This window comes from Chelonia mydas, chromosome 8, assembly GCF_015237465.2.
Source record: "Chelonia mydas isolate rCheMyd1 chromosome 8, rCheMyd1.pri.v2, whole genome shotgun sequence".
NCBI classification, from domain to species: domain Eukaryota; kingdom Metazoa; phylum Chordata; order Testudines; family Cheloniidae; genus Chelonia; species Chelonia mydas.
The window spans coordinates 67,600,648-67,624,819 of record NC_057854.1 but is presented as its reverse complement, the minus strand read 5'-3'; the positions used below and the strand labels follow the sequence as shown (position 1 = coordinate 67,624,819).

At 39.1% G+C, this 24,172-nt stretch overlaps 1 protein-coding gene across 2 annotated transcripts; it reads left to right on the top strand.

Moving 5' to 3' along the window:
* Positions 1-323: 323 nt before the first annotated feature.
* On the top strand, positions 324-23,157 carry RNPC3 (RNA binding region (RNP1, RRM) containing 3). Of its 2 annotated transcripts, none has more exons than XM_037906500.2 (15): positions 324-623; positions 2,962-3,009; positions 6,192-6,310; positions 7,935-8,018; positions 8,368-8,479; positions 9,731-9,799; positions 11,359-11,507; positions 12,742-12,867; positions 15,372-15,508; positions 16,732-16,902; positions 17,152-17,246; positions 17,325-17,383; positions 18,202-18,334; positions 19,134-19,206; positions 22,917-23,157. In XM_037906500.2, exons 1-14 carry the CDS (start codon positions 429-431, stop codon positions 19,191-19,193), a joined length of 1,557 nt encoding a protein of 518 aa, XP_037762428.1. In that variant the 5' UTR covers positions 324-428; the 3' UTR covers positions 19,194-19,206; positions 22,917-23,157. The 2 variants fall into 2 exon arrangements, with proteins under 2 accessions (XP_037762428.1, XP_037762427.1); XM_037906499.2 differs by having other exon boundaries at positions 21,942-23,157.
* The last annotated feature ends 1,015 nt before the right edge of the window (positions 23,158-24,172 follow it).

Here is a 24,172-nt window from a genome sequence, read left to right as displayed (position 1 = left end):
ATAACTGTGCGGAGCAAAGCTGCCCCAGAACAGCTCCGTGTGGACGCGTTCTGCAAGCGAAGTGACTTCGGACCCACGTGTACTGCGCAGCGCAGCGCAGCACCGCGCCCGCAGGGGGAGTCAGCGAGCCAGCCACAGCCGCGATTCGCCAGGCTGGGGAACAGGGGAGCGAAGCCCCGGAACCCCTGCAGCCCCGCCCAGGCTCCGCTCCGTGCCCGCCTCCCAAGGGACCGCCCCCTCGTCAGCCGAGCGAGAGCAGCCTGGGCGCGCGCCGGAACAACCCGGAAGCGCAGAGACTCTCGGGAGGTTTGTACTCCCCGCCCCTCACCCCCGGCGTTCTCGCGAGGGTTGTAGCTGCCGTTCCCGGGTGTCGCGGCCGGGCTGGCACGGCCTTTCCGACCCCGGGTCCCACACCCCCGCCCCGCGGCATGGCGGCCCCTGGCGGCTCTGAGGAGGACAAGGCGGCGGCAGGGGGAGGGCCCCCGTGCGTGGGGCGGCGGCGGCGGAGCCGGACGCTGCTGGTGCGGCACCTGCCCGCCGACCTGACGGCCGCGGAGAAGGAGGATTTGCTGAGGCACTTCGGGGCCGCGTCCGTGCGGGTCCTGTCCGACCAGGGGCGGCTGGTAGGGAGCGGGAGCGGGAGCGGCCTGGCGGCGGGCGGGCGGGCGGGCGGGAGGGGGGGTCGCGTCCGGCGGGGTTCCCGAGGGAGGGTGACCCCGTAGCGTCTGATACGGGCGGGGCAGGTTGTGAGGTTACCCCCAGCCCCTCCCCCTCTTCCAGCGCTCGGGCGGCGCCGTCTTTGCGAGAGGAGGCTCCACCTCTCCTGTCGTTCCCCTGAAGCCTCGGCCCCCGAGGGGGTGGGGAAGGGCCGTCTCCGGTCCGGGGAGAGGACAAGAGCCTCGGCATCCCCCCCCCCGCAAGGGAGCCGGGGCGGGGTGCTGACCCGCGGGGAGAACTGGCCTCTCCTTCCCCTTTCTTGGTGCCAGAGACGCGTTTGTTCTTGTCCGGCCGCCTCGGCGCCGCTCCGTAATAACTATGTTTGAGGCGGAACCTCCCGGCTCTTGGCAACTGTTTGCTGCAGAATTAGATCTGTATGGGGTTCGGCGGCGCTGGGGCTACAGACCCAGGTACCAGTCCCTGCATATGTAATTTGGACAGCGAGCAACAGCTCCCTTAGTAGAACAGGGGTTTGAACCTGCGTCTCCCACAGTGCAGCGGAGCACCCTCCCTTATCGCCACTTTCGCCAGGTTATTCTCGGGCATCCTCCCACCTCTCCATCCTGGACCCAGCTAAAGTTTTGCTGAAACTGTTACGTTCCCATAACTTCAAAACATGTTGAAAAATTCCCGATTGGGTTTCTCACAGAGCTTAGTTGATTTCAGTGGGCCTCCAGATAGATGCAGGGGTCTGTCCACATAGAGCTTATTTCAGGATCAAGCTTTTGTTGTGACAATGATAAATGGATGACAGAAGATTTGATTCAACCCTAAATAATACACCAAAATTATGCAATATGATTCCCATGCCCAATATTATTATGAAAGCATTCTGAAAATAACCACACAACTTCAGTTTTTACTGATGTATAGTGGGGTTAGCCTTCAGGGTTATAGGAGAAAAACAGAGATTCCAGTTTGGGGTTAAAAGTTGTCAAACCCCATTGAACCAGAAATCTGAGAATGGCCTTTATATTAAATAAAAGTATTTCAAACACTAACTTAATTTTTGTCACTACAAAATCCTATTATAATGGTGCAAGTGGATGCGTCAGATCTCCCAGACATCCAAGATGTGTGGACTGTTGGTTAGAGGTGACAAAGCCAAATTGTTTTTAAAAAACTGCAAGATGATTTAAAAGCCTGCACTTAATTTATGTTGGACAATTCCACAATAGAGGGGCTCAATCCGGGATGTAGTAAATGCCCTATTATATACTTGGTCTGTCATCTTGAAATGTAAATTTTCTTTATTATCTTCTGTTAGATCCTTAATGCTTTTTCACTATAACAGACTATAATGTTTAAACCTCAGTCTAAAATTCAATTACTGGAGCTACTTGGGAAAATAAAGTTAAGTATGTGTTTTTAATGTTTGCAGGATCTTTGTAAAAAGATGGAAAACAAATGCCAAAATAAACTATAGTAAAATTTGGTTCCAGTATATACATATAAAATTATGCCAACTAATACAACTTTAGGCTGAAGTCTAAACTATTAATTAAATGATAGTTTGTTTCAGATTTGAAATCTGAGGCGGTACTTTGGAACAAGTGGCTTGTACTTAGGAAAAAGAGGTAAATCATCTATACTAGAAAATAAGCAGAAAAATCTCCCAAATTTCAGAACATAGCATTAGGTGTGATGTTGCCTTTGTAACAGGAAAGTAGTGTTCTTAAGAATTACTTTGATGAAGATGTTCCACCACTTGGCACTGTTGACTTGGATTTTATTCACTAGAAAAGCCTATATCATAAAATATGTCTAATATACAATTATGATGACTTAGAGATGATATACTCATGTGAAAATCAGGGCTTGATAAACCTCCCCAGTATCTGCTTGGCCACAAACTAAGCATGCTTTAATTTTACATTGGCAAATCTTCTTCACTTCTTCCCCACAACCCTCTACCTCTTTGCAGAGCTCCATTGCCTTCATGGACACAGAGCTGACTGTTTTCCTCCCTCTTGTTCCTTTTTGTGAGCCATGTACTCCCTGATCATCCATCTCTTGTCCTAAACATACATTTAGTAGACTAAAAACCAGAAAACTTGAAACCTGCAAATAATTCATTAACTTTGAAATTTTCATTTATAATTTAAAATCTAATTTAAATGTAATTTCTAGTGCTAAATCTTTGGGGGAAAAACTGTAGTCCAAAAGTTTGTTTATATGTCTCAGATCTCTCATACTCTGATCTTAAAAATAACTATAACAGACAAATAATTGTTTGTTTTCCAGAAACATACAGCTTTTGCTACTTTCCCCAATGAAAATTCAGCTGGAAAGGTTTGTATTGGGCTTTTCATTAAATATTTTAGCAAATGGTTTCCAGCTAACTTTTAACATTTCCTGGATCTCCCAAAATTGGGAGTTTGGGAAAAAGATGCAAAACAAATGCCAAAATAAAGTAGAGTAAAACTTCTTTCAAGTATATGCATGCTATTCAGACTAAAAAAAACACTGTTATATCACAGGTTTGGTTATAGCAAACATAAAAGTGTATGTGCAACTACAACTGAACGTTTGCTAGAATGTCTGCTAAAGGACTTCACAGGTGGTGATGTGTGCACATTCAGGACTGCACCCTGAAAAAATCTTTGTCCTACTTTGATAAGAGCGGGGATGTTGCCATGTTGATAGGCACCTTGTAAACAAGATAGAGAGGTAATAATAATGTTATATAGCACTTCTTGTTGGCAGATCTCATATTCCACCGAAAAGGAGGTAATATTCATTATGTCCATTTTACAGTTGGGAAAACTGAGGCACAGATGGGTGAAGTGATTTGCTCAGTGTCACCCAGCTGACCAGAGGAAGAGCTAGACATAGAACCCAGCTCTTCTGAATCCAGTTTTAGGCCACGCTGCATACTATAATTTTCAAGAAAGTGATGTTGAATGTGTCATTTGAATAGTGACTTGGCTGCAAGTGGCTCTGCTGTTCTTTATTATCATGCCACAAATGTGACAAAAATGTTAGTTATCAACTCTAGTTGCTCACCAAAATACAGGCTCGCTGACTTGCCAGAGCTTCATAAATTCACAGTTCAGGAATCTTGGTTCTAGAGCATTGTTTTGTATGCAATGAGATTTGAACCATGCTATCTACAACCAGTACAATACAATAGAGTATGTAGAGGGCTCCGTATTTTTCTGAGTTGATATGGTTAGAATCCTATAAGGTGAGTGAGTAGTTTACAATTATTAATATTCAACTTCTGCTATTGTGTTGACTAGCTTGGTTAAAAGTTCCTCGGTCTTCCCTGGACAGTTTTTGATCCATGACAATACTTTCCCTCTCGCCACATGACTATTTAGATTCTTTAGTAGCCTCTGGGGAAGAAATTTCACAGCCTACGTCTACACTGCAACTTAAAGCCAGGATTACTGGGACTTGAGTCCACTAAACTGTGTTGGGTGCACTGTTCTTGAGTGTCTACATTGTATTTTAACCCTAGGTTAAGACTTTTATAACCCAGGTTCAAACCTAGGACTCTGGCATCCACAGTGCAGGGCACAGACCTGAGTCAAAGTAACCATATCCCAGAGTCCCTAGTGTCCCCTCTCCCCCACAAAATATGGCTGCTCTAGCGCTCTAACCATGGTGCACTGTGGGAAAACTTTACTGCCTGCCCTGCACGCAACCAGGAAGCAGCTCGCTGTGCAAAAGGTTTGATTGGATTGCACTCCATTGCAAACCGAGAAGGTTCTCTGATAGTGTGCCTGCAGATCAGTGATCAGAAGAAAATGGGTGAATGCTGATCTGAGCTGCTGCCATTTGCAAAGGGTGGGTGGCTTCCATTTTTAATAGAGTGGATTGTAGACGGTTGGGATAGAAAGGACTAAGGAAATTGTCACATGGAATTTTGGGATACTTTCATCTGACTCCTGGGACCCAAGTCAATGGGGCTGTATCTGCGCTGCAAAGCAATAGGGCTTGGGCCCTGGGTCTCTCCTTAAGTTGAGCTTGGACCCTCCACCCCGGTGGTGTCCTGGGACCCTGGGTCTGAGCCCTGGGCAGTGTTCCCTCTAATTTTTTACATCCATGTGCAGAATGAATTTTGTTATGTGCACCAATATGGAGGTGATGTGTGACACATAACAACATTCATGAGGTGGGGCCAAGGGGTTTGGAGTGGGAGGGGGCTCAGGTCTGGGGCAGAGGGTTGGCATGCAATGGGGGGTGAGGGCTCTGGCTGGGGCTGCAGGCTCTGGGGTGGTGCCAGAAATGAGGGGTTCAGAGTGCAGGGGGGGCTGGGGCAGAGGGTTGGGATGCAGGGGGGTACAGGCTCTGGGGTGGGGCCAGGGATGAGGGGTTTGGAGTGCAGGCTGCCCCAAGGCTGCGGTGGGGGGAGAGGACTCTCTCCCCCCCCCCCCCCCCCCCAACCCTCTCTCGCTGCAGCAGCTCAGGGCTGGGCCAAGGGAAGGGCTCTTCTCCCTGGCACCTTCGTCGGACCTGGGCCAAGAGAGGGGCTCCTCTACCCCGGCTGCCGCAAGTCTAGGGCAGGTCTGCGCTGGGGCCGGCGGGGAGGGGCCCCTCTCCCGGCCACGGCAGGTCTGTGCTGGTGGAGAGGCATCTCTCCCCGCCGCAGCCCTGGGCCCCTGCTCGGCCGCGCAGCTTAGAAGGAACTTAGGCCCTGGGTTAGTGCAATTTCAGTGTAGACGCAAAGGGGGTTAGGCCTGAGCCTGGCCTCAAGCATGGGCTTGTGTTGCAGTGTAGACATACATACCCTCAAAGGCCTCTTGAAAGTTTACGTACATTATGTCAACTGGTTTTGTTTCATTCATTGCTTTGTTGACATATTCAAAGACTTCTAATAATTGGTGAGAGCTGATTTACCTTTGCAGAAACTGTACTGGTTAGACGCTATCATATCATGATTTTTCCAGGTATTCTATCAGTCTATTTTTAATCATTGTTCTATTAATAAATATAGAATATTTAAGTTCTACATGGAGAGCAACAGATTAGCTGAATAGATTTTGGTTTAATAATTAAATTTTGCTTTCTTATTTGAAGGATATCTGAGTGTGTTACTAATATTGATACTGGAGTCATTTTTCCTATACAATATCAACATTTTTCAAAAATAACTTGCTATAACCAAAGAGGCTTGATCTTTATAAGCTAAAAATAAAACATGTAATCACTAAATCTTTGACTGTTGACAGCCTTGTCTTAGCACATCAGAAAATTAATACAAGTTAATGTCTTTCCCTTTCCAAAACCAACTTCCACCCAGGTTGGCAAGTGTTATGGTAGGCTTCTGCTTGTTCTGTTGTATATAGTAGAAGTTTAGGTGAAAACCAGGTTATATAATAAAATGGCAAGGGGCAGTATGTTAGGAAGAAAAATTGAGCCTTGAAAAATGATGAAAATATTATTTTTATTGGAATGTATTTAAATATTTATGTTTATTAACTTAACTGAATCTTCATATTCTTTTTTGCTATTGTGGTTATTTTAAGGCATTGTCAAGACTACATCAGCTGAGACTTTTAGGCCACACTTTAGTTGTTGAATTTGCAAGGGAGCAAGACAATGTTCACGTTCTTAGCCAACCTTCACTCTCAGAGAAAAATAAAAGGTATGTATGTGCATAATAGCTTGTTTCCGTGTTTAGAGTTTTTTATAACTTTGACCATAACAATAAGAAAAACCATTTTTAAAATGTGTTCACAATATCTTAATTGTCATTTATTTTCAGTCAAAAAATAAAACATGTCCATTTAAAAACATTAACATATTTGAATTCAGTTTCTACAGTAAGAACAATAATAGATCTCTAGACTGAGGGCCCAAATCCTGCCCACATTACTGACTTCAGGTCCAGTTGTGCCACCATTATATAGAATAGTACCCTAATCCAGCGTTTCCCAAATGGTTGGTCTTGATTCACCAGTTGCTCATGGAAAGATTGTAGATGGGTCACAGGTCTGGTGCAGAGTGCAATCCATGAAGGAGAGGGATGGTTGGAGAGTGAGCCTGCCCTGCACTCACCCCACAGTGGTGGCTCCTGGGGATGGGCCAGCTTCCTGCTTTGGGCATTGTGACCTGGCATATAAGGTCACAGTACCACTCAGGAGTGGAAAGCTGGGCCCCTTCTCCACCTCACCCAGCGCTCCCATGGGTTGTTGGCGACCGAGGAGAAAGTTTAGGAACCACTGCCGTAATTGATGTGTAGACCCACTGGTTTCCACTTGCAGAGTAAGTCTCCAGTCCTTCAGTGATCTTCACATGTGCTATCCATTGTTCCCACACAAGGCCCATATGTTAGGGATGGAATATCTTTCACTTGTCATAGCTCATGGTGTACAATTCTCTGTGGGACTGTAACAGAGCACATAGCAGTGTGGGGAGGTTTTCTGAGCCCTTTTCCACTGTGAATCTGACTGTACTAGCCTCAGTCCTGTGAGGAACTCCTGCGCAAGTGCACAGTTCCCTTTCATGGAGATCCTTGCAGGCTTGGGCCTTAGTGATTAATTCATATTATCAAATTACTTTTAAAATTTTCAATACAATACAAAAATGTGTGATTATTCTTCAAAATAGCCCCATTCATTCTAAATCTGTAAGTATATAACCAAGGAGTGTGGTAGTTTGGGTCTCATTTTATAATCTTTCATATAATACTTCATTTCCAAAGACACATAAGGGGATCAGGTAAAAGAATGAAAGACTTAAAAATTCTAAATTTTTGATTTCAGGTCATAAGATATAATTTTGAATTTTTAAATCAGAATAGATCTGACTACCTGGTTGCCTGACTACTTACATTATACAATATATAAAAAGCTTTTGTCTGTCAAATTTGTGTTTACATAAAATTAAAATCAACCACAGAATAAAATAAACATTTGACTTGTACACACAAAAGAAGAGAAATTGAAATAAGGCTGAAATATTTCTCAAATCATAATGTTATACTTTGGTATTGTACAAACCTCCAAGCACTAGGTAATATGACATTTTTGCATTTAACTCTGAATTTATTTCTTTTTTTTAAAGAGCTCAGGACAAGTCTTAAAGGTCTAGGTGCTATAATTACAGTACTAGCAATGTCTACAAAAGTTGTAAAGGCCAGTAGACTAACCCATTGTATTTTGAAATAAATTATGAATGTTACAAGAGAAACTCTTCTTCTAGGCATTGTGTATTACATATTTCATGGAGTTTTGCCCAACTTTAATTAATACTAATCTATTTTTCAGGCCAGAAGAACCAGTGGAAGAAGAGAGAGAACGGAAAGAGCCAAGCTGTCCTAAAATAGAGAATGGAATTGCTCCCAGCCATGGGTAAGTACTGATTCTTTGGCTGCTTAACTATTATATTCTTGGCATAGTATAGTTACTGAATTAGCCTCCTATCCTCTAAATACTTACTTAATGTTTTAATAATGTAAATATGTGCATATGGGTTAGTGGAGTTGGAGATTTAAGATGGACGTGTAACCACACACAGCTTATTGGGGGGGGCTGGGGGGGGGGGGGGCGTGCACTGTAATTGTTACAAACTGAGGAAAGAAAAGTCAAAGTTGTCTAGAGTTTGTTGTGGTTAGCATATTTTAACGTAATGTAAGATTATTTGATGTTGCTGCTGGTTTATTGGTTTTTAAAATTTTCTCCAATGTTTATTTTTTCCCAGGCTAACCTTTCCTATAAACTCTTGCCTCAAATATCTATATCCACCGCCTTCAAGTACAATCCTAGCAAATATAGCAAATGCCTTAGCAAGCGTGCCTAAATTTTATGTACAGGTAAGTGAAGAAGGAGAAAAGTAAAGGAATACAAGTCAAATACCAATATTTTCCTTGTTTTTTTTTTTTAAAGTAACACGTACTATAGTAGCTATTATCCTATAGAATACTGCTGTTACTTTAGTTCCTGTGGATAATTAAGACTTGATTTTCCAGTGCTATGAGTTAACATTTTACTATTAAATAAGTTGAGATAAATATAGAGAAGATTTAGTTGGCAAGAAGTGGATGTAATTTCACTAGCATTGAAGACACCACTGGATAATTTCTTTGTACTGTTTTTGACTCTGGTACCCAATACTGTAAAGTGGCTCAGAGCAAACCCTTTGTGTTAATTGTACTTAGCCACTGTCAGGTGTCTGGCTTCCATTGCTAACTCATTAGCTACATTTTAATTTTAGTCTTTATTTCTTCATAGTGGAATGTTAACTTCGTAAGGTAAGCTTCATATGGGGTTAGCTCTTCAGCTGGTGTAAATTGGCATAGCTCTGACTTCAGGGGAGCTACACCAGTATACACAAGTAGGGATCTCACCCAGGGTACTTAACTAATTTACAGTACCAATGCTGATGGATTACAATATAAGTGTTAAGTACTTAAAACAAAAATAACAATAAGAGTAACTGTTTTTATTATAGTTGTACTGCGTTTTAACGTATACTTCTATTTGAAAATAATTGCAAAAAGACACCCCCTTTAGACACTAGTGGAGTGGAAATTGAAGATTGCAAATAGCTTATATGCTAGAACCTCAGAGTTACGAACACCAGAGTTACGAACTGACCAGTCAATCACACGCTTCATTTGGAACCGGAAGTACAGAATCAGACAGATGCAGAGACCAAAAAAAAAAGTAAATACAGTACAGTATGGTGTTAGATGTAAAATACTAAAAAAAAAAAAGGGAAAGCATCTTTTTTCTTCTACATCGTAAAGTTTCAAAGCCGTATGAAGTCAATGTTCAGTTGTAAACGTTTGAAAGAACAACCATAAAGTTTTGTTCAGAGTTACGAACAACCTCCATTACCAAAGTGTTTGTAACTCTGAGTACTGTACTGATAACAGTAACTCGTCTGTACTGATAACATTTCCGCATTTAACAAACACGGCTGTTGTAAAAGTCTGTATATTTTTACCTGTATGATTTACAATTGAGTAGAATACTAAAAAGTCATATTAAAGAGTTAGAAAGTACTGTGCCAAAGAACTAGTTTGTTTATAAAGAGATTTGTTACTTAATTTTTATTTCAGGTGCTGCACCTTATGAATAAAATGAATCTACCCCCACCGTTTGGACCAGTTACTGCTCGACCACCCATGGTAAGAAATTTTGTATATTACATTTAAGATGTGTGCCTTGTCCTAGGAGGTTCATCGGTTTTTGCTGTTGATTAGACACTTGTGCACCTGTTGGATGTGTTGGCATGGGCTCCAAACAGGTGTATGTCTATTTTCTGTTGCAAGGAAAATTGAATTTTCCAACAGTATGAGATGAAAACCAGTGTGTTGTGACCTTTTGGTAATATCTTCAGAATATTTCAAAAATAATGGAGGGCATTAAAATGGAGATTATGGTAGTGCAAACAATATCTTGTAATAGTTATAGGAAACATGAAAATCAATTGAATATCACATGGTTAGTCTATTGCATGAAATGTTCTTTGATCTATGCATTCGTAGAGAGTTCTTATGAGATTCTGACTGCTGATGTGAAAACCGCATAATCACTCACTTTGGCTCTAGGATTTAATGGGGGTGTTATGAAGGGAAAAAGGGAGGAAGGACCTAAATCTGTGGCCCCAGTTCTCCACTATGTCTGGATACAGGGAGCTAGCACCCTGTCTCCAGCAGATTTTGGAGCTGCGGAGGGCTTACTGTAAGTTATGCCATTGGCAAGATCAGGCATAAGGAAGCTCGGGTCCAATACATCCCACAGCTTGCCCTGGCACACCAGCACCTTCTGCTTTTTCAGGGATTGGGAGGGTAGTTTCTTCAGGAGGTTACATGATGCACAGTAAATTTAGCAGACCAGTGAATTTTCCCTGATATTTTTGAAACTATCCTTTGCATCTTATAGGACAGGATCAAATACTAGGAATGTTATGATCAGGTAAAGATTAGTAACAGTTCAAAAGACTCAGTCTCTCAGTTCTCAGTAGAAGCTGCTCAGTACTTTAATGTTTTCATTTGCATAGACTTCAGCACTTTGTGCAACTGTCCCCACGTTTGTTCATCCAAGTGGTTGTAAGCTTTACAGTAAAGTGCATTGGGAATCCTATCAGATTGAGGTTATTTTGACAGGAAACTGCTCATAATATTCCTACAGTAATTTCATCTCTGTAATGGATAACTAATCCTTCCTACACCTGTAGGTAAGTATTATCCCTATTTTACAGAGGGAAGGAGCTTATGGCTTGTTCAGAGTCACAGAGGAGATTCAGCATAATAGCTAAGATTAGAATTTGAGAGCATCTGGCTTCCCATCATATGCTCAGACTATGCTCCTTTCTAGTCTGCAAAACTAAGAATGGAAAAGCAAAACTTCTGGAGAAGCTAGCTGTTTTTCCTTCCTCAGTTTCTGAAGTGCTCTAATTCATCTTTTCTTTCCCTCACCCTTCACTCCCAATTTTAATTTGAAGAATTAAGTATTTTGTTACTATTTTTGAGTTTGAATTGTTTGATGTAAAATCCTCATGAAACTGAATTTGTCAAGAGTGGGTAGATAGATCTCAATAAACATCTTGTTTTGAAAAGTTTCCTTTGCCATCTTCCAGTTTATCACATTTGAGGCTTCTTATTTATGCAGAAGAAATTAAAACATACATTTTTTTCCAAAATGAGTGTTTAAAGACTTCGATTTTATGTCTTTCATTGATTAGTATGAAGAATATTTATCAGCGCCTGTGCCGCCGCCACCTATCCCACCACTGCCTCCAGAGGAGCCTCCTTTGCCTGAAGAAGAGGAAGATCAGGAATCTAGCAGAGAAGAATCTGAATATGAAAGTGCTGATGAGGAAGAAAAGGAGAGGTTTGTAAATATAATCAGTAACCAATTATGCTTGGGGGGGGGGGGGGGGGGGGGGGATGCTGTTCTTGTAGGTCTCAATCCAGCCAAAATCAGCCTCTGTGCCTCCTGGCCCACAGAAGCTCCAACAATTGTGACTGAATAGCCCCAGCTATTCTAATATGTAGGTGGCCTTTCCAGACATAAATTTTAAAGAAGCTGCAGTTCTTAATATTCTCCCTAAGGCTGACAATACTCCTCTGAAAGTCAGTCAGGGCAAGGATGAACGTGGCCATGTGGCTCAAAAATTAACATGACTAGTTTCCGTACACTTGTACTCTCCCACCTCTTCCAAAATTTCTATTGAATAGGGTGGATCTCTTATCTGTTAGGGGAAAGACAGAAAATCTCATCTATGCTCTGAAATTGATGTCAGCTTTCTACCCACCTGCATGCTGAGTGTTCAGTCCCATATGTGGGGGAATTAACAGAGCTCTATGCTGAATATGATGCAGGAGGTGCAAAGCTCATTTGCATGTGTTCTCCTCTCATTAAGTAGCTGTGCCACTTGCTTTTGATTTTGGATTGGCTCTTTTATTTTATGACATTTGTGGAAAGCTGACTTTCTCTATCCCTCCACCCCACTATTATCCTGCATTGAAGCTGGTGTCAAGGGCTTGCCTGACTTACAAGGCCAGACATTGATTGTGTATTATATGCATTATGCCATGTATTATGTGGGATTAGGCCTTTAGGGCAGTCTTTAAAAATATTTCCCATTGCTAATCTGTTGCCTCCAATTTAAAAGTATCTAAAATTCCTTGAAGGATTGAAGAATTTAACTAAACTTAATTAGAACAAATACTTTAAACGTAGCTTTGAGTAAAGATTTCCTTTTATGAGTCATAAGATAGTAATGAAACTTCTGTTTCTTGTAAGTTTACCTTTTTTTAGTTTGGTGAACGATTTAGGCAGTTTTTATACACTCTTTCCTCATGTCTGAGTACTACTCTAAGTTTAATAATCCACGTTCTCATCAATCTAAATGTTCTACAGTAATATTATTTACTGTATAATAAGTAATGTGTAGCTGCATTCTGCTAGTATATCACAAATGTTTTGTGGGATATAATAGAACAGTTCAACACATTTGAGTTTCAGAAGTTCTGGTCAGAAATAAGAGGCTACATTTCTAAAATGGCATCTCTAGATTAAAAACTAAACTGTTTTGGATGTCTTTATTGTGTTTCCAATTTAGAATGACTAAATTGATGGAATTAGCCACTATTCAGCCTAAAAGACCAATATCCACAAAGCAGCGTAGTGTGAGAAAAAAGCAAAAGATAAAAGACTTGCTGAATGCTCCCACATCTGCTCCCCACAGGTATTGTATTATTATTTGTATTTCTGCAGTGCTCATCGTGTATTGAGTGTAAGGAGTAATCACAAAAAAGTGCCTTGCTCAGAATTTTTTATTTTTCTACCTCAGAACCTTTAATACAGAGGGTCTTACTGCAAGATGAAGTGCTGTAGGTGATCCCTTCCAATTGTTACTAAAACTTCCATGAACAGATGACACTTGTATCATGCTCTGAAATCTCCAAGACTTGAGCTTTGCCTGATCTCAAGCCAGTTCCACAGATGTGGACCCTTTATTGAGACTATTGTTCTGGCCCCTACCATATCTGTTTTTCTATCAATTTGTTTTATATCAGGTTTGAAATAGACCTGAACAGAACCTCAGGTTGCTCCTCTACCGATTCTGGCTAAAGGCTGGAACATGGATCTGAATAGGCTAGGCCATCTCTAGTAGAAATATGAAAATACAGAAAATAATAATTTTGTTTAAATGCTTTGGCATCTCCAATTTTATTCCACTGTGTCCCTAAGAAACAGAAGTAATATTTTGATCTCCTGACAATCAACTGTTTTAAAAATGTATTTATACAAGTATATTCACTTTGCCCTGCACATGTGAAGAAAACTAAATGGCACATTTTTATATTGAGTTAGAATAGCAGAGGACACTTGTTAATATTTTTGCTTTGTGACTTGTTTAAATAATATGACATTTCTGCTTTTGCAGAGCTCTAATAGAAAACTGTGAAGGAAAGAAAAAAATCACTTAATTTTCTTGGCTTGCTTGAGGAAAAACTAGTCTAGACTTATTTTTGTCCTGGTGATTTAAGAAATTGGTCGTTAAAGATGAGTTGCAAAATATTTTTTCAAAAATTGTGCTGTGCCCTTTTCTGCTTCTTTAAGATAAAAGGAGGGTGGATTGCAGGGGTTATTGTGGTTTAAAATATTTTTTTCTACTTAAACAGTATCAACTAAATTGGTCTAACACCTTCTAAAATTCTAATTCAGATAAGGCAAGTTGTACTTTAGTATGTGCCAAAATAGTGCAATTAATGCCTAGGGGAGAGCCTAAGCTTTAACTTGACAGATTGCTAAAGTACAGCTTGCCCTTTCTTTACTAGAATTGCACATGTCGTTAGTTAAAGTGAATTAGCTAACATGATCTGACATCACACCTTTAAATCCTGGTTTAGAAATAGCCCTGGAAACATCAGGGGTGTCAAGTCTGCTCTTCCGTAGTATTGCTGAAGGGTCCTTGCGGAATCTGAGAGCACAGTTAACATGCGCTCATGCACTCTAATTGAAAGGATATTGGTGCTGAATATTTAACAAAGATGTCTTTTACACAAAACGTTAACTAGTCATTGAAGCCAAATAACAATTTTATACAGTCTGCTTCGCTAATCATTTGCTTAACACTTTCATTCTTAGTTTTTGTTATGTCATTATATCATTTGTTCTCCACTCATGAGAGAATCTTCCAGCCAAGAGAGGACCTGTTTTCTAATATAAAAGGTTCATAGGCTTTAAGGCTAGAAGGGACCACCATTATCATGTAGTCTGGTCTCCTGCACATTGCAGGCCACAGAACCTCACCCATCAACTCCTGTAAAAGGCCCATAATCTCTGACTGAGTTACTGAAGTCCTCAAATCTTGATATCAAGACTTTGAGTTACAGAGAATCCACCATTTACTCTACATCAAATCAGCTAGTGCATCCAATGCTGCGGAGGAAAGCAAGCTCCCCTCTCTTCCCCCTGGGTATCTGCCAATATGACTTGGGGAAAAATTGCTATCCGACCCCAAATATGGTGATCTGTTAAACCCTGAGGATGTGGTGACACCCAACAGCTGGACACCTGGGAAAGAATTCTCTGTAATAACTCAGAGCCTCACCATCTAGAGTCCCATTTCCAGCAGTCATGGATGGGCTATATGTCATTGTTGGCAACTTTATCATAGCGTCCCCTCTGTAAACTTATGCTACAATTTAGGTTTCCACCCCCCCTCCCCCCACTTCTCTCTTTGGAAGACTGTTCCAGAACTTCACTCCTTTCATGGTTAGAAGCATTCATCTATTTTTGAGCCTAAGATTGAAGCTAAGCTTTTTTTAAAAAAACTAATATTTTTTCAATCCTCCTTTATATAGAGACACAAAACAAGCCTAATTTATTTTTCTTGGCATTCAGTCTTTAAGAAAGTGCATTTGGTGGTGCCTCATATTATTCCATTTAATATTTCTCTTAAGACAATTTTCTTTTGTATGCGAGTCTACCTGTAGTGTAAGGTTATCTCTGGTCTTTGTTTTTGCTGTTTGGCAACTAAACATGTCTTATCACTAATGAACTACATGTAACCCACAAAAAGTTGTCTAAAGTTTAAAATTGCTTTGGAAACAGAAAACTACTGTGCTAACGGTAAACAGCATGAAATATAGTTGGAAAAGATGCATATATTTTGTTTGACCATGCCTGTTCCATTGACCATTTAAACTTCAAGTGAAATCGACATATTGTTGTTTTAAACAGTAATCTGCACCCTACACTATCACCTTCGGATGTGTTTGAGCAGCCACAATCTGTAGGTCATAAAAAAATTAAGTTCCAAATTTCTGCAGACATTCCGGACGTTCTTCAGAAAAGCTTAGAGAGAGACCAAAACAATGGTAAGAATGCTTATCCTTAAATTCTTCTGTTAAATAATTTGAAATATTTAAAGATGCAAAGAACAGGCAAGATGACAACATAACATGTGAGTTGAATATTTTTATATTCTGTGACTTGGAGAAAGACAGCTCTGTAAATAGTGCTGGTTTATTTTTAAGGCCTGGTCAATAGGGTTGAATTCCTTAAAAGAAAACTCACATTTTGGGTCGACATATTTTTTGGGGGGTCAACAAATTTTGGGTCGACATAGCTACAATGCTCAGAGGTGAAGAGCTGTGCTGACCTAACACCTCGTGTAAACTACCATCTCTGGGAGACATGGTGTTCCTACTGCGATGGAAAAACCTCTTCCATCGGTGTGGCTGCATCTATGCTATGGCATTATGGTGGCATAGCTACAGTGCCATAGCAATGCCACTCTGCTCACCATAGTGTAGCATGTCACTAAACCTGCTGCCTTAAATTTCACTTTTTTCAGGAATTCTGTCTTTTACAAGACTCTCTGTTCAGTTTCAATTCAGAATGCAGGATGGGGGTGGGATTTTAAGGCTCTAAGATTGCCCCATCAACACAAGATGTTTAGTATCTTTGTCTTTTTGAAGCAAATTATGTTTTAACTTTTTTAACAATCTTACAAATTATGTTGAAGACTTCACATGGGGTAAAGAGGCATTTCAAGACACTTGGTGTGTGCTTCAGCTTCTTTTTCAGATCTTTGAAGAGAGCAGCCTTCCTGTAGTTGTCAGTTTCTGTAATGCCCCAATGTGCACTTTGCTCATATTGCCCCACTGTCTTTATAGTGCTGGGGCATAAAGATTTCTTATTGCTTTATTACCCAATATTATGAAGTTCCTGTAGATATTCTTATGGAATATAAAATGAGAATTTAAAAAACCTTATAAAACAGCGTAATAATAATAAGAGGGAAGAATGGGTCTTGCTGAAAGGTGTTTTCTCCACTAAAGTAAATGCTGGAGCATTATATGAAGCAGACATCTTCTGTCAAAGTAGGAATTAGGACACATTGTTCTTCATGCATCTGCAAAAGACAAATAATCATTATGTATGTACTAAAATTCCTTTCTATCTTGACTTATATTCAGAACTTAACCCCTCTAAAACTTCAGGATTTTCTGGCTTGCAGTCCATCCCTTTCCCCCTTCTTTTGGAATGTGAATCAGCTCTTACAAACATTGAGTACAATATTGTATTCAACTTTCAGACCTTTATGCAACTGCAGAAGAAATAACTAATGCAGGATTTGGAAAGATCTTCCCAGCTCCTAGCTCTAATGATAAAGAGGACACAGAAGAAGATGATGAAGATGATGATGAAATACCATCAGAATTTGTTTCTAGAAGGGAACTGGAAAAAGGCAGACTTTCTAGAGGAGGTATTTTCTTTAGATTCTAACTATTATATACAAATCAATCATTTAAAAATATTGATATTTTGTTTAAAATATTAAGTTACATTACTGTTACATAGTCTGTAATTTACTATTTATGTTGTAAGATATTTGGTTTTGTTACAATGTATAATTTTTTTTAAATGAGGTTTTAAAAAGCTGTGAGATGAAGATTTATTAAGTCATATAACATGCATATTGATTATTTTTCCCCATCTTTCTGTCTTGGTCAAGAAATGGAAAAACTTTCCATTTTCAAAAACTATGAGCCAGGTGATCCAAACTGCAGGATTTATGTGAAGAATTTGTCAAAACAAGTTCAAGAAAAGGTGAGTAAGGATTTATGAAAATGTCTTGCTGTTTTTCTTTGTTTGCTGTCTTTCCTTACACACCCATTTTAATTTCAGGATCTCAAGTTTATTTTTGGAAGATATGTTGACTTTCAATCAGAAACTGAACGAATTATGTAAGTTATTTCAATTCTTGGTAAAATTAAACTGTGCACTAACTTTTACAGCAATAGTGAAAACTACAGTTGAAGTTGCAGTCATTTTGAGCCCCCTTTGTCTGCTTCTAATTTTGGGCGGAGAAAATCATTTTGGCCTGAAAATTTTAATTGTTAGGGGAGAGTAGAAATTTTTTGTTTGCAGTTAGCAAGTGGTGGAAACGTGTGTTTTGGGTTTTTTTTTTTTTTTTTTTTTTAAGTTACAGTTCAGTACAAAATGCCCAGCTTAAGTATTTTATCTGGAAGTGGTGTACCTATTAACAGAATATTTTTTTACACCTACCGCATAACAGTAGGGAAGGACTGGATAGGTTTTTTTTACTGCAACATTTATAATATACTCAGTATGCGCACAACTTCCACCTACTGAGTGGAGTGGTACATCTGGGTCTAAAGACCCTGTACTGTGCCTTTTAGAACACAGACCCGAATTCCAGTTTCTGGTGTTGCTGGATTGGCCAAAGTGTACAGCATTGTAATGATTGAAGTCCTAGGTGCTTGTTCATCTGTTAAATGTTTGGTTGTATATGCGGTATTTGTTGTAGTAGTACAGCAACTTGCTGTCCTGCCTTCTAATGGTGATTTTTGACAAATTGCTAGAATATTTTTCCAGACAAACTTATCAGTGTCTCATGACATAACCCTGTCTGTACCAGAATGTAGGTATCGCTGCCACTTCCATTCGCTCCTCAACTTTCAGCATGTGACGTTTTATGCCGATTGTAAATTGTGGTGGTGATGAGGTAAACCTTTCATTGCTTTCCCAATTTTATTTCTAGGTTTGATATACGTTTGATGAAAGAAGGTCGCATGAAAGGACAGGCTTTTATTGGCCTCCCTAATGAAAAATCAGCTACCAAAGCCTTAAAAGAAGTAAATGGATATGTTTTGTTTGAAAAGCCCATGGTGGTTGTATCCTTTTCTGAACATTTTCATTTTAGTGCCTTTTAAATTTAGGTCAGTTACTGAGATTCTTGCTTCCTGTCTTATAAACTCACTGTATTTCATAAATAACTATAGAAAAGAATAGATATTTCTTATTAAAATTACATGTAATTCACATTTGCTTCAGTGATAATTTAAAACTTTACAGGTTAGACTTTCATTCTGAGACAGAGTAAATGTGTATGAATAACTTTAAGATTGAAAATAAAATCACCACTTATGTCTTTGTCCTGCAAGCACTTATGCATGTGCTACCTCATTCACATAAGTAGCCCCACTGACTAAAGTTATGCAAGTGTGTAAGTGTTGGTTTGCAGAATAAGGGGCATTATTGTGGAAGATTCTGACTCACTCTCAAACTCTTTACAAATCAACAAGCTGTTCCTTTCCAAAGTTTATATTCAGGTTAAAAAAAAAAAATAGTGATGTAACAAGTTTAAATTCAGAGGTGGTTTTTTTTAGTTAATATATGCCAATTAAATCATGGATCACACAGCAAATAATCCACTTTTTAACTGCAGATAAGTGTTGTGGTGGTGAAGTAGTTCCATTTGATTTGAAGAAAGGGTAAGTGTAGCTTCATGTGACTGGAGTAAGAGGTAAAGTTGGATTGAGTACATACATATTACGTATACGTTCAAAACATTCATTCTCCAAAGTTTTATTTACCTTCTAGTGAATTAGTATTTCTCTACTCATTGATTCTGGCTTCTTGCTAACAATTATCACTTATACTTTGGACTTGTAGTCCTTAACAAAACCTTAGCAATTTGCACGATCTGCTAGACCAAAACAGGATTCCAAAGAAGAGAAAAGAAAAAGATAGAACAAAGCTAAAGGTAAGTAGATTTAGTGAGAAAGGAAAGAGAACATTCAGACTGATTTAAAAAAAAAAAAAAAATCAATTATTTGAGCACATAGTGGGGGGTGGGGGAGAATTCAACAAAGGAAATCTATCAGGAAGCCAGTATGCAAGGAGGTTGTCAGTTTTGACTTCTGTTAACATTTCACTTCTCTCTTTTAGAATCATAGAGCCTATATCCCAGTCCTCAAGTTGTAGTACTGATGTGTGTTGACATTCAGTCCTCAAACCAACAAAGAAAAGTGTGGGTGGGATGGGGGGGGAGTTTTGAAGAAACTTGGCCATTGACCCTGCAGTTCACTTTAGGGGATTGTGATACATAGGAGAGCATAGGATGCTGCCAGTCTAACACCTCAGGATCATACTCCAGCAGGGTATATGCTCCGGAAGCAATTACCGCTTCATTGCTATAACCCCATAAATAGTACTTTAGTTTCCTTGCTGGCATCTCCCAAGGAGTCTTTGCTTTGGTGACCCTATGTTTAATCAGTGGGATCTGTGCACCATTGCAGGTCCCTTTTAAGCCTTGTTTGTCTAGGAAATAGCATGGTGTTAGAAAATGTTTTAGCTAATGTGATGTTAAACAAGATTTGCCCTTTCTATGGACATGGACAGTTGTGATTAAAAATGTTTGCTGATTCTGGTTATCCCTAGGATCTCTGTCCACACTGCCAACAAAAGCATATTTAGCATCATGTTAGTTTGAAAAGATGTTCCTATTTCCTAGTATAGATGAGGTCTTCGTTTGAGTGTATCTGAGAAAATATCTCCAAAAAGTGAAAATATCTCCAGAAAGTTCTTATGTTTAAATTTGTTGTCTATTGATAATTGTTAGTTGAAATGAAATTAGCTTCAATGTTGCTGTTTCTGATGGAAAAATTACAGCACGTTTTCTTAAAATTGTTTTGAGATGCTCAGCACTGCTGTCACTAATGAAGTATTTATTAAAATAGACATTTTATTGTAGATGTCTTGTGTCCGCTGGAGGCCATGCTATCTAACCTATATATTGCCTTCAACGGTATTTCTAATGTTTTTGAATTGTTGATAAGACACTCTCTGAAACTTCTGGCTTGTGCAATATTGAGATGGTGTGTAGTCTACTTTTGAATAAGCTTTGGTTCCATTTGGCAAAGTTAGCTGTTTGATTTTATCAAATTAAAAACAAATGCTGTTCACAGGTATTTTCTTACATGGGTTGAAAAGAAACAAAGAAATAAAACTTGGTTAAATTATTCTAAAAGGGATAAAGGCACAAATAAGCTTTGTTTTGAGATCTGTTCCCTATTGTTTCTTTATTGAATTATTCCATTGTTTTAAGGTTATTTTATGTAGTGTGACAAGTGCAGAAAAAAACAAAAAAGATATTCTTTGAATGGGTGTTGGCAACCATTAATTTTAAACACTGAAAAAAAAATGTACTATAATTGAATTCTAGTCTTCCCAATTTATTCCTTGTGTAAAAAAAAAAGGGTCACTAGTCCAGTTTCTGACTACACTAACTACAAGTTTCAATTGGCATTCAAATTATATAAACAGAAAAGACTAGACGTTGGTTTGATCGCTAATCATGTTTTTAACAGTCAATTCAGAGTTAGTACTTTGGAGTCAGCTGTCATACTTGCATGAGCTTTATTTACAATGTAAAAGGATTAGATTTGCAGTTAGCACATTAAAAGTCTAATAAACTGAGTTAAAATCAAAACACCTGCATTTAAACCCAGCCTTTTGTATCTAAGTATCATGGAATACATAACACTGTTGTGTGTACAATTGGCCACTACAGAACTCTGGCAAAGTGGCACAGTGGAGGGCTGAGTTTCATTAACTTTGAATTGTTTTGCTTCTGCTAAAGAATAACAAACAGGAACCCTAATTTTATTTGAATATATTTTCTTCTGTCGTTGCCAAGAGCCAAAATGACTTGAGGTACCCTAGCTTTTGATGCAAAATAGTGGTTTCTGTGGTATGAAATCTGGAGATTCAGGTTTATAAGTACATTTTGTAGATCAAGTAAAATAAAAATACTGTAAAATGTGAATTGTATACACAGCAAATGTAAATTGATACACCCATACTATTTAAGTGTCACTTTATATGGCACTTTATTAGTGTCAGATTTTATTAAACTGTAAAAATAGCTAAATTTATTGGACAGTAGTTATTCTAAGTATTACTACTTTCTGCTTTATGAAGATACTGTAATGCACATGCCTTCCCAGAAGATGAAAAATACACAGTTTTGACTTTTCATTGACTGGAATTCCCCTTTCCCATCACTAACTAATGTTTTCATGAACGGTTGGGTGCACAGTTCTGATATAAATAAAATGCCAGCTATATGAGAGAGCATGGAAGAAGCTAATGTTGCAAAGGTTACTGGCTCCAGTGAGAGAGGTAGCCTAAAAGACTGCATTGGATGGAAGCATGATTTAAAAAAGAAAAAAAAAAAGCTGATGGAAAAACAGAACCTTATGTAAAATGCAGACCACTGAATGAATGGGACAGTAAATGCTGACATTTTCCTAATAGTTCCTCGATTTGTAAAGAGCCTCACTTGCTTATGGGAGTGGAGCTCTCACTAATTTGCAGATAAGGGATCAAAACAGCTATATTTTATTGAACAATCTTGTAATAGGTAGTAAAAAAGTTATGTAAATGCAATACTGAGAATCAAGTAAAATTAAACCACATTCTGCTGTTCTTCTTTAGAAACATTCCTGCGTAAATACTGCAGTAATACTGTCATGCAGAGTGTATCCTTTCTTGTTGTATCCTTTTTTGTGCAATGTTTTCCATAGCACTCAAATACCTCAAAGTTCTCTTTTAGTGTAGGTGCGGGGAGGAATTTACACTCTTTTTTTTTACAATTTTGTAAATCTCTGTTAAAATAAGTAAGATACTTAAAAAATTATAAAGGGAACTTTTTCAGGGAGAAAGTTAGTGAATCAGGTCACTTATTTACTTAAAGCGACACCATGAACGTTTCTAGTCTCAAAATGTGACCTTTCCTCCCTGTTCCTTCTCTAAATTCATAAATTCTTTATTTTATGGGCCAGATCCTGAATTGATGTAAATTGGCCTTGTTTCATTGACTTCAGTGGAGCTATGCTGACTTATATCAGCTGAGGAGCTGGCCCTAGATGTTCCTTTTTAAAAAATAGCAACACCACACTGTGTTAGAATGTTACAGGTTTGATGGGGTGGTTATAAGCAGAAAACAATCCTTGACGTTGTCTTTTTAAGTAATACATTCATTTAATGACAGTTTGTGTCCCAGTTTATGGGACGCAACCTGTACTTAATTTCTCTTATAACTTTTTCCTTTTTTTAGAATAGAGAACAGAAAATCTAGCAATGTCTCATAATGAAGTAATGAAGACTGAAGCTAAACTTTATTCATTGCTACCTTTGTTTCCCACTTTCTGGTAGTGTTTTGTGGCAACTAATCTATAATTTTCTTGGGGGGTTTGTATTACAGCATTCTGAGATTAACCTTACTTTTTTTTAAATGTAATATAAACTAATACATGCTGTGTGTAGTAAGCCAAATTTAGCTGGCTCAGACATGATTCACTAATTTTCTGTATCTTACGATCTTTCAACTTTCCAGTTAAGCTTCTGACAACTGAACACAGTAATTTTTCCAGTCATTTATACTTTTAACATGCCTTTATAATGTTCCAGGTTCCTTTTGTGTTCCATCTCTTTCAAATGTTACCAAGCCATGGGAAGAAGCAATGTGATCAACAGGACTATTGAACAGTGCGTAGTAGCATTTCAAATGTTTTTAAAACAAGACTTAATTCTCTTCATTCTTAAAGGTTCCTAATGCTTTTAAACACATTGTAGCCCATCAGACAGATATATGAAAAATGTATATTAGTCGGCTTGTTAAATCTCTAATAAATTATTCCTTTTCCCTTCACTTTGCGTTATACCTGCTCTTTTTTTTTGAGATGAGGTGTTTACCTCTTACAGAAACACAATACTGAATTATTTTACATCTTTATGCCTCAGAGCTTTAATGTCACACATTCATAGGTGCCAGGGTGAATGATGTTTTCTTCCTGCCTTGAAGATATTGATGTGCTCTCTGAAAGGAAAAATGGGCCTAAGAATTCACTAAGGTTTTAGTGAATCAGGAATTCTTGTTTTGCCTTGGAAACAGTACTGAACTAATGTCCTAGTATTGTATTGGGGGCACAGTACCATCGGATTTTTTCATTCAAATGAACGTGAGTTGCTTCTGGTCATTCATTCTTGGATCAAGAATTACACTGGTATGACCAGTGTCAACAAGGTAGGGACCTTTATGTACAAACACACATGAATAGTATCAAGTCCAAAGAGGCCCCAGTCCTGACTGAGGCCTCTGGACATTACCATAAGATAAATACCAAACAATAATTTTAAACACTGCTAAGCCAAGGGAACAATGTAGGCTAGCATTCTTACTCTATCGTTGAAGCAGCAGTGCTATAAATCAATGCTTTAGGCCAGTGGTTCTCAAACTTTTTTGTGTGTGTGGATCACTTGAAAATCGTTGAGGGTCTCAGCGAACCACTTCATGATCTTTCCAAATGTTGTTTGTACCGATAGCTAACTATTGTAAAGCACTTTGGATAAAAGCACTATATTAAAAAAAAAAACCTTTAATAATTAACGTTTTTTTATTCTAATAAAAGCACACAACTCATCTTCTAATATCAGTATTCTTACCTTTCTAATGCGATGGATGTGCCCTCTCTCCCCCACACCACTGTAGCCACAGATCTGAGGCTGGGAAAGAGGACCCTCTCTCCCCGGCAGCCGCAGCCCTGGAGCTGGGATAAGTCTCCTCTTTCTCTGGCCGCTGCAGCCCTGCACATTCCAAATTTCCCCCAAAGCCACCACCTCATCTTACATGGCCACCACTACCTTCTCCAGGGTCGAGGCACCTA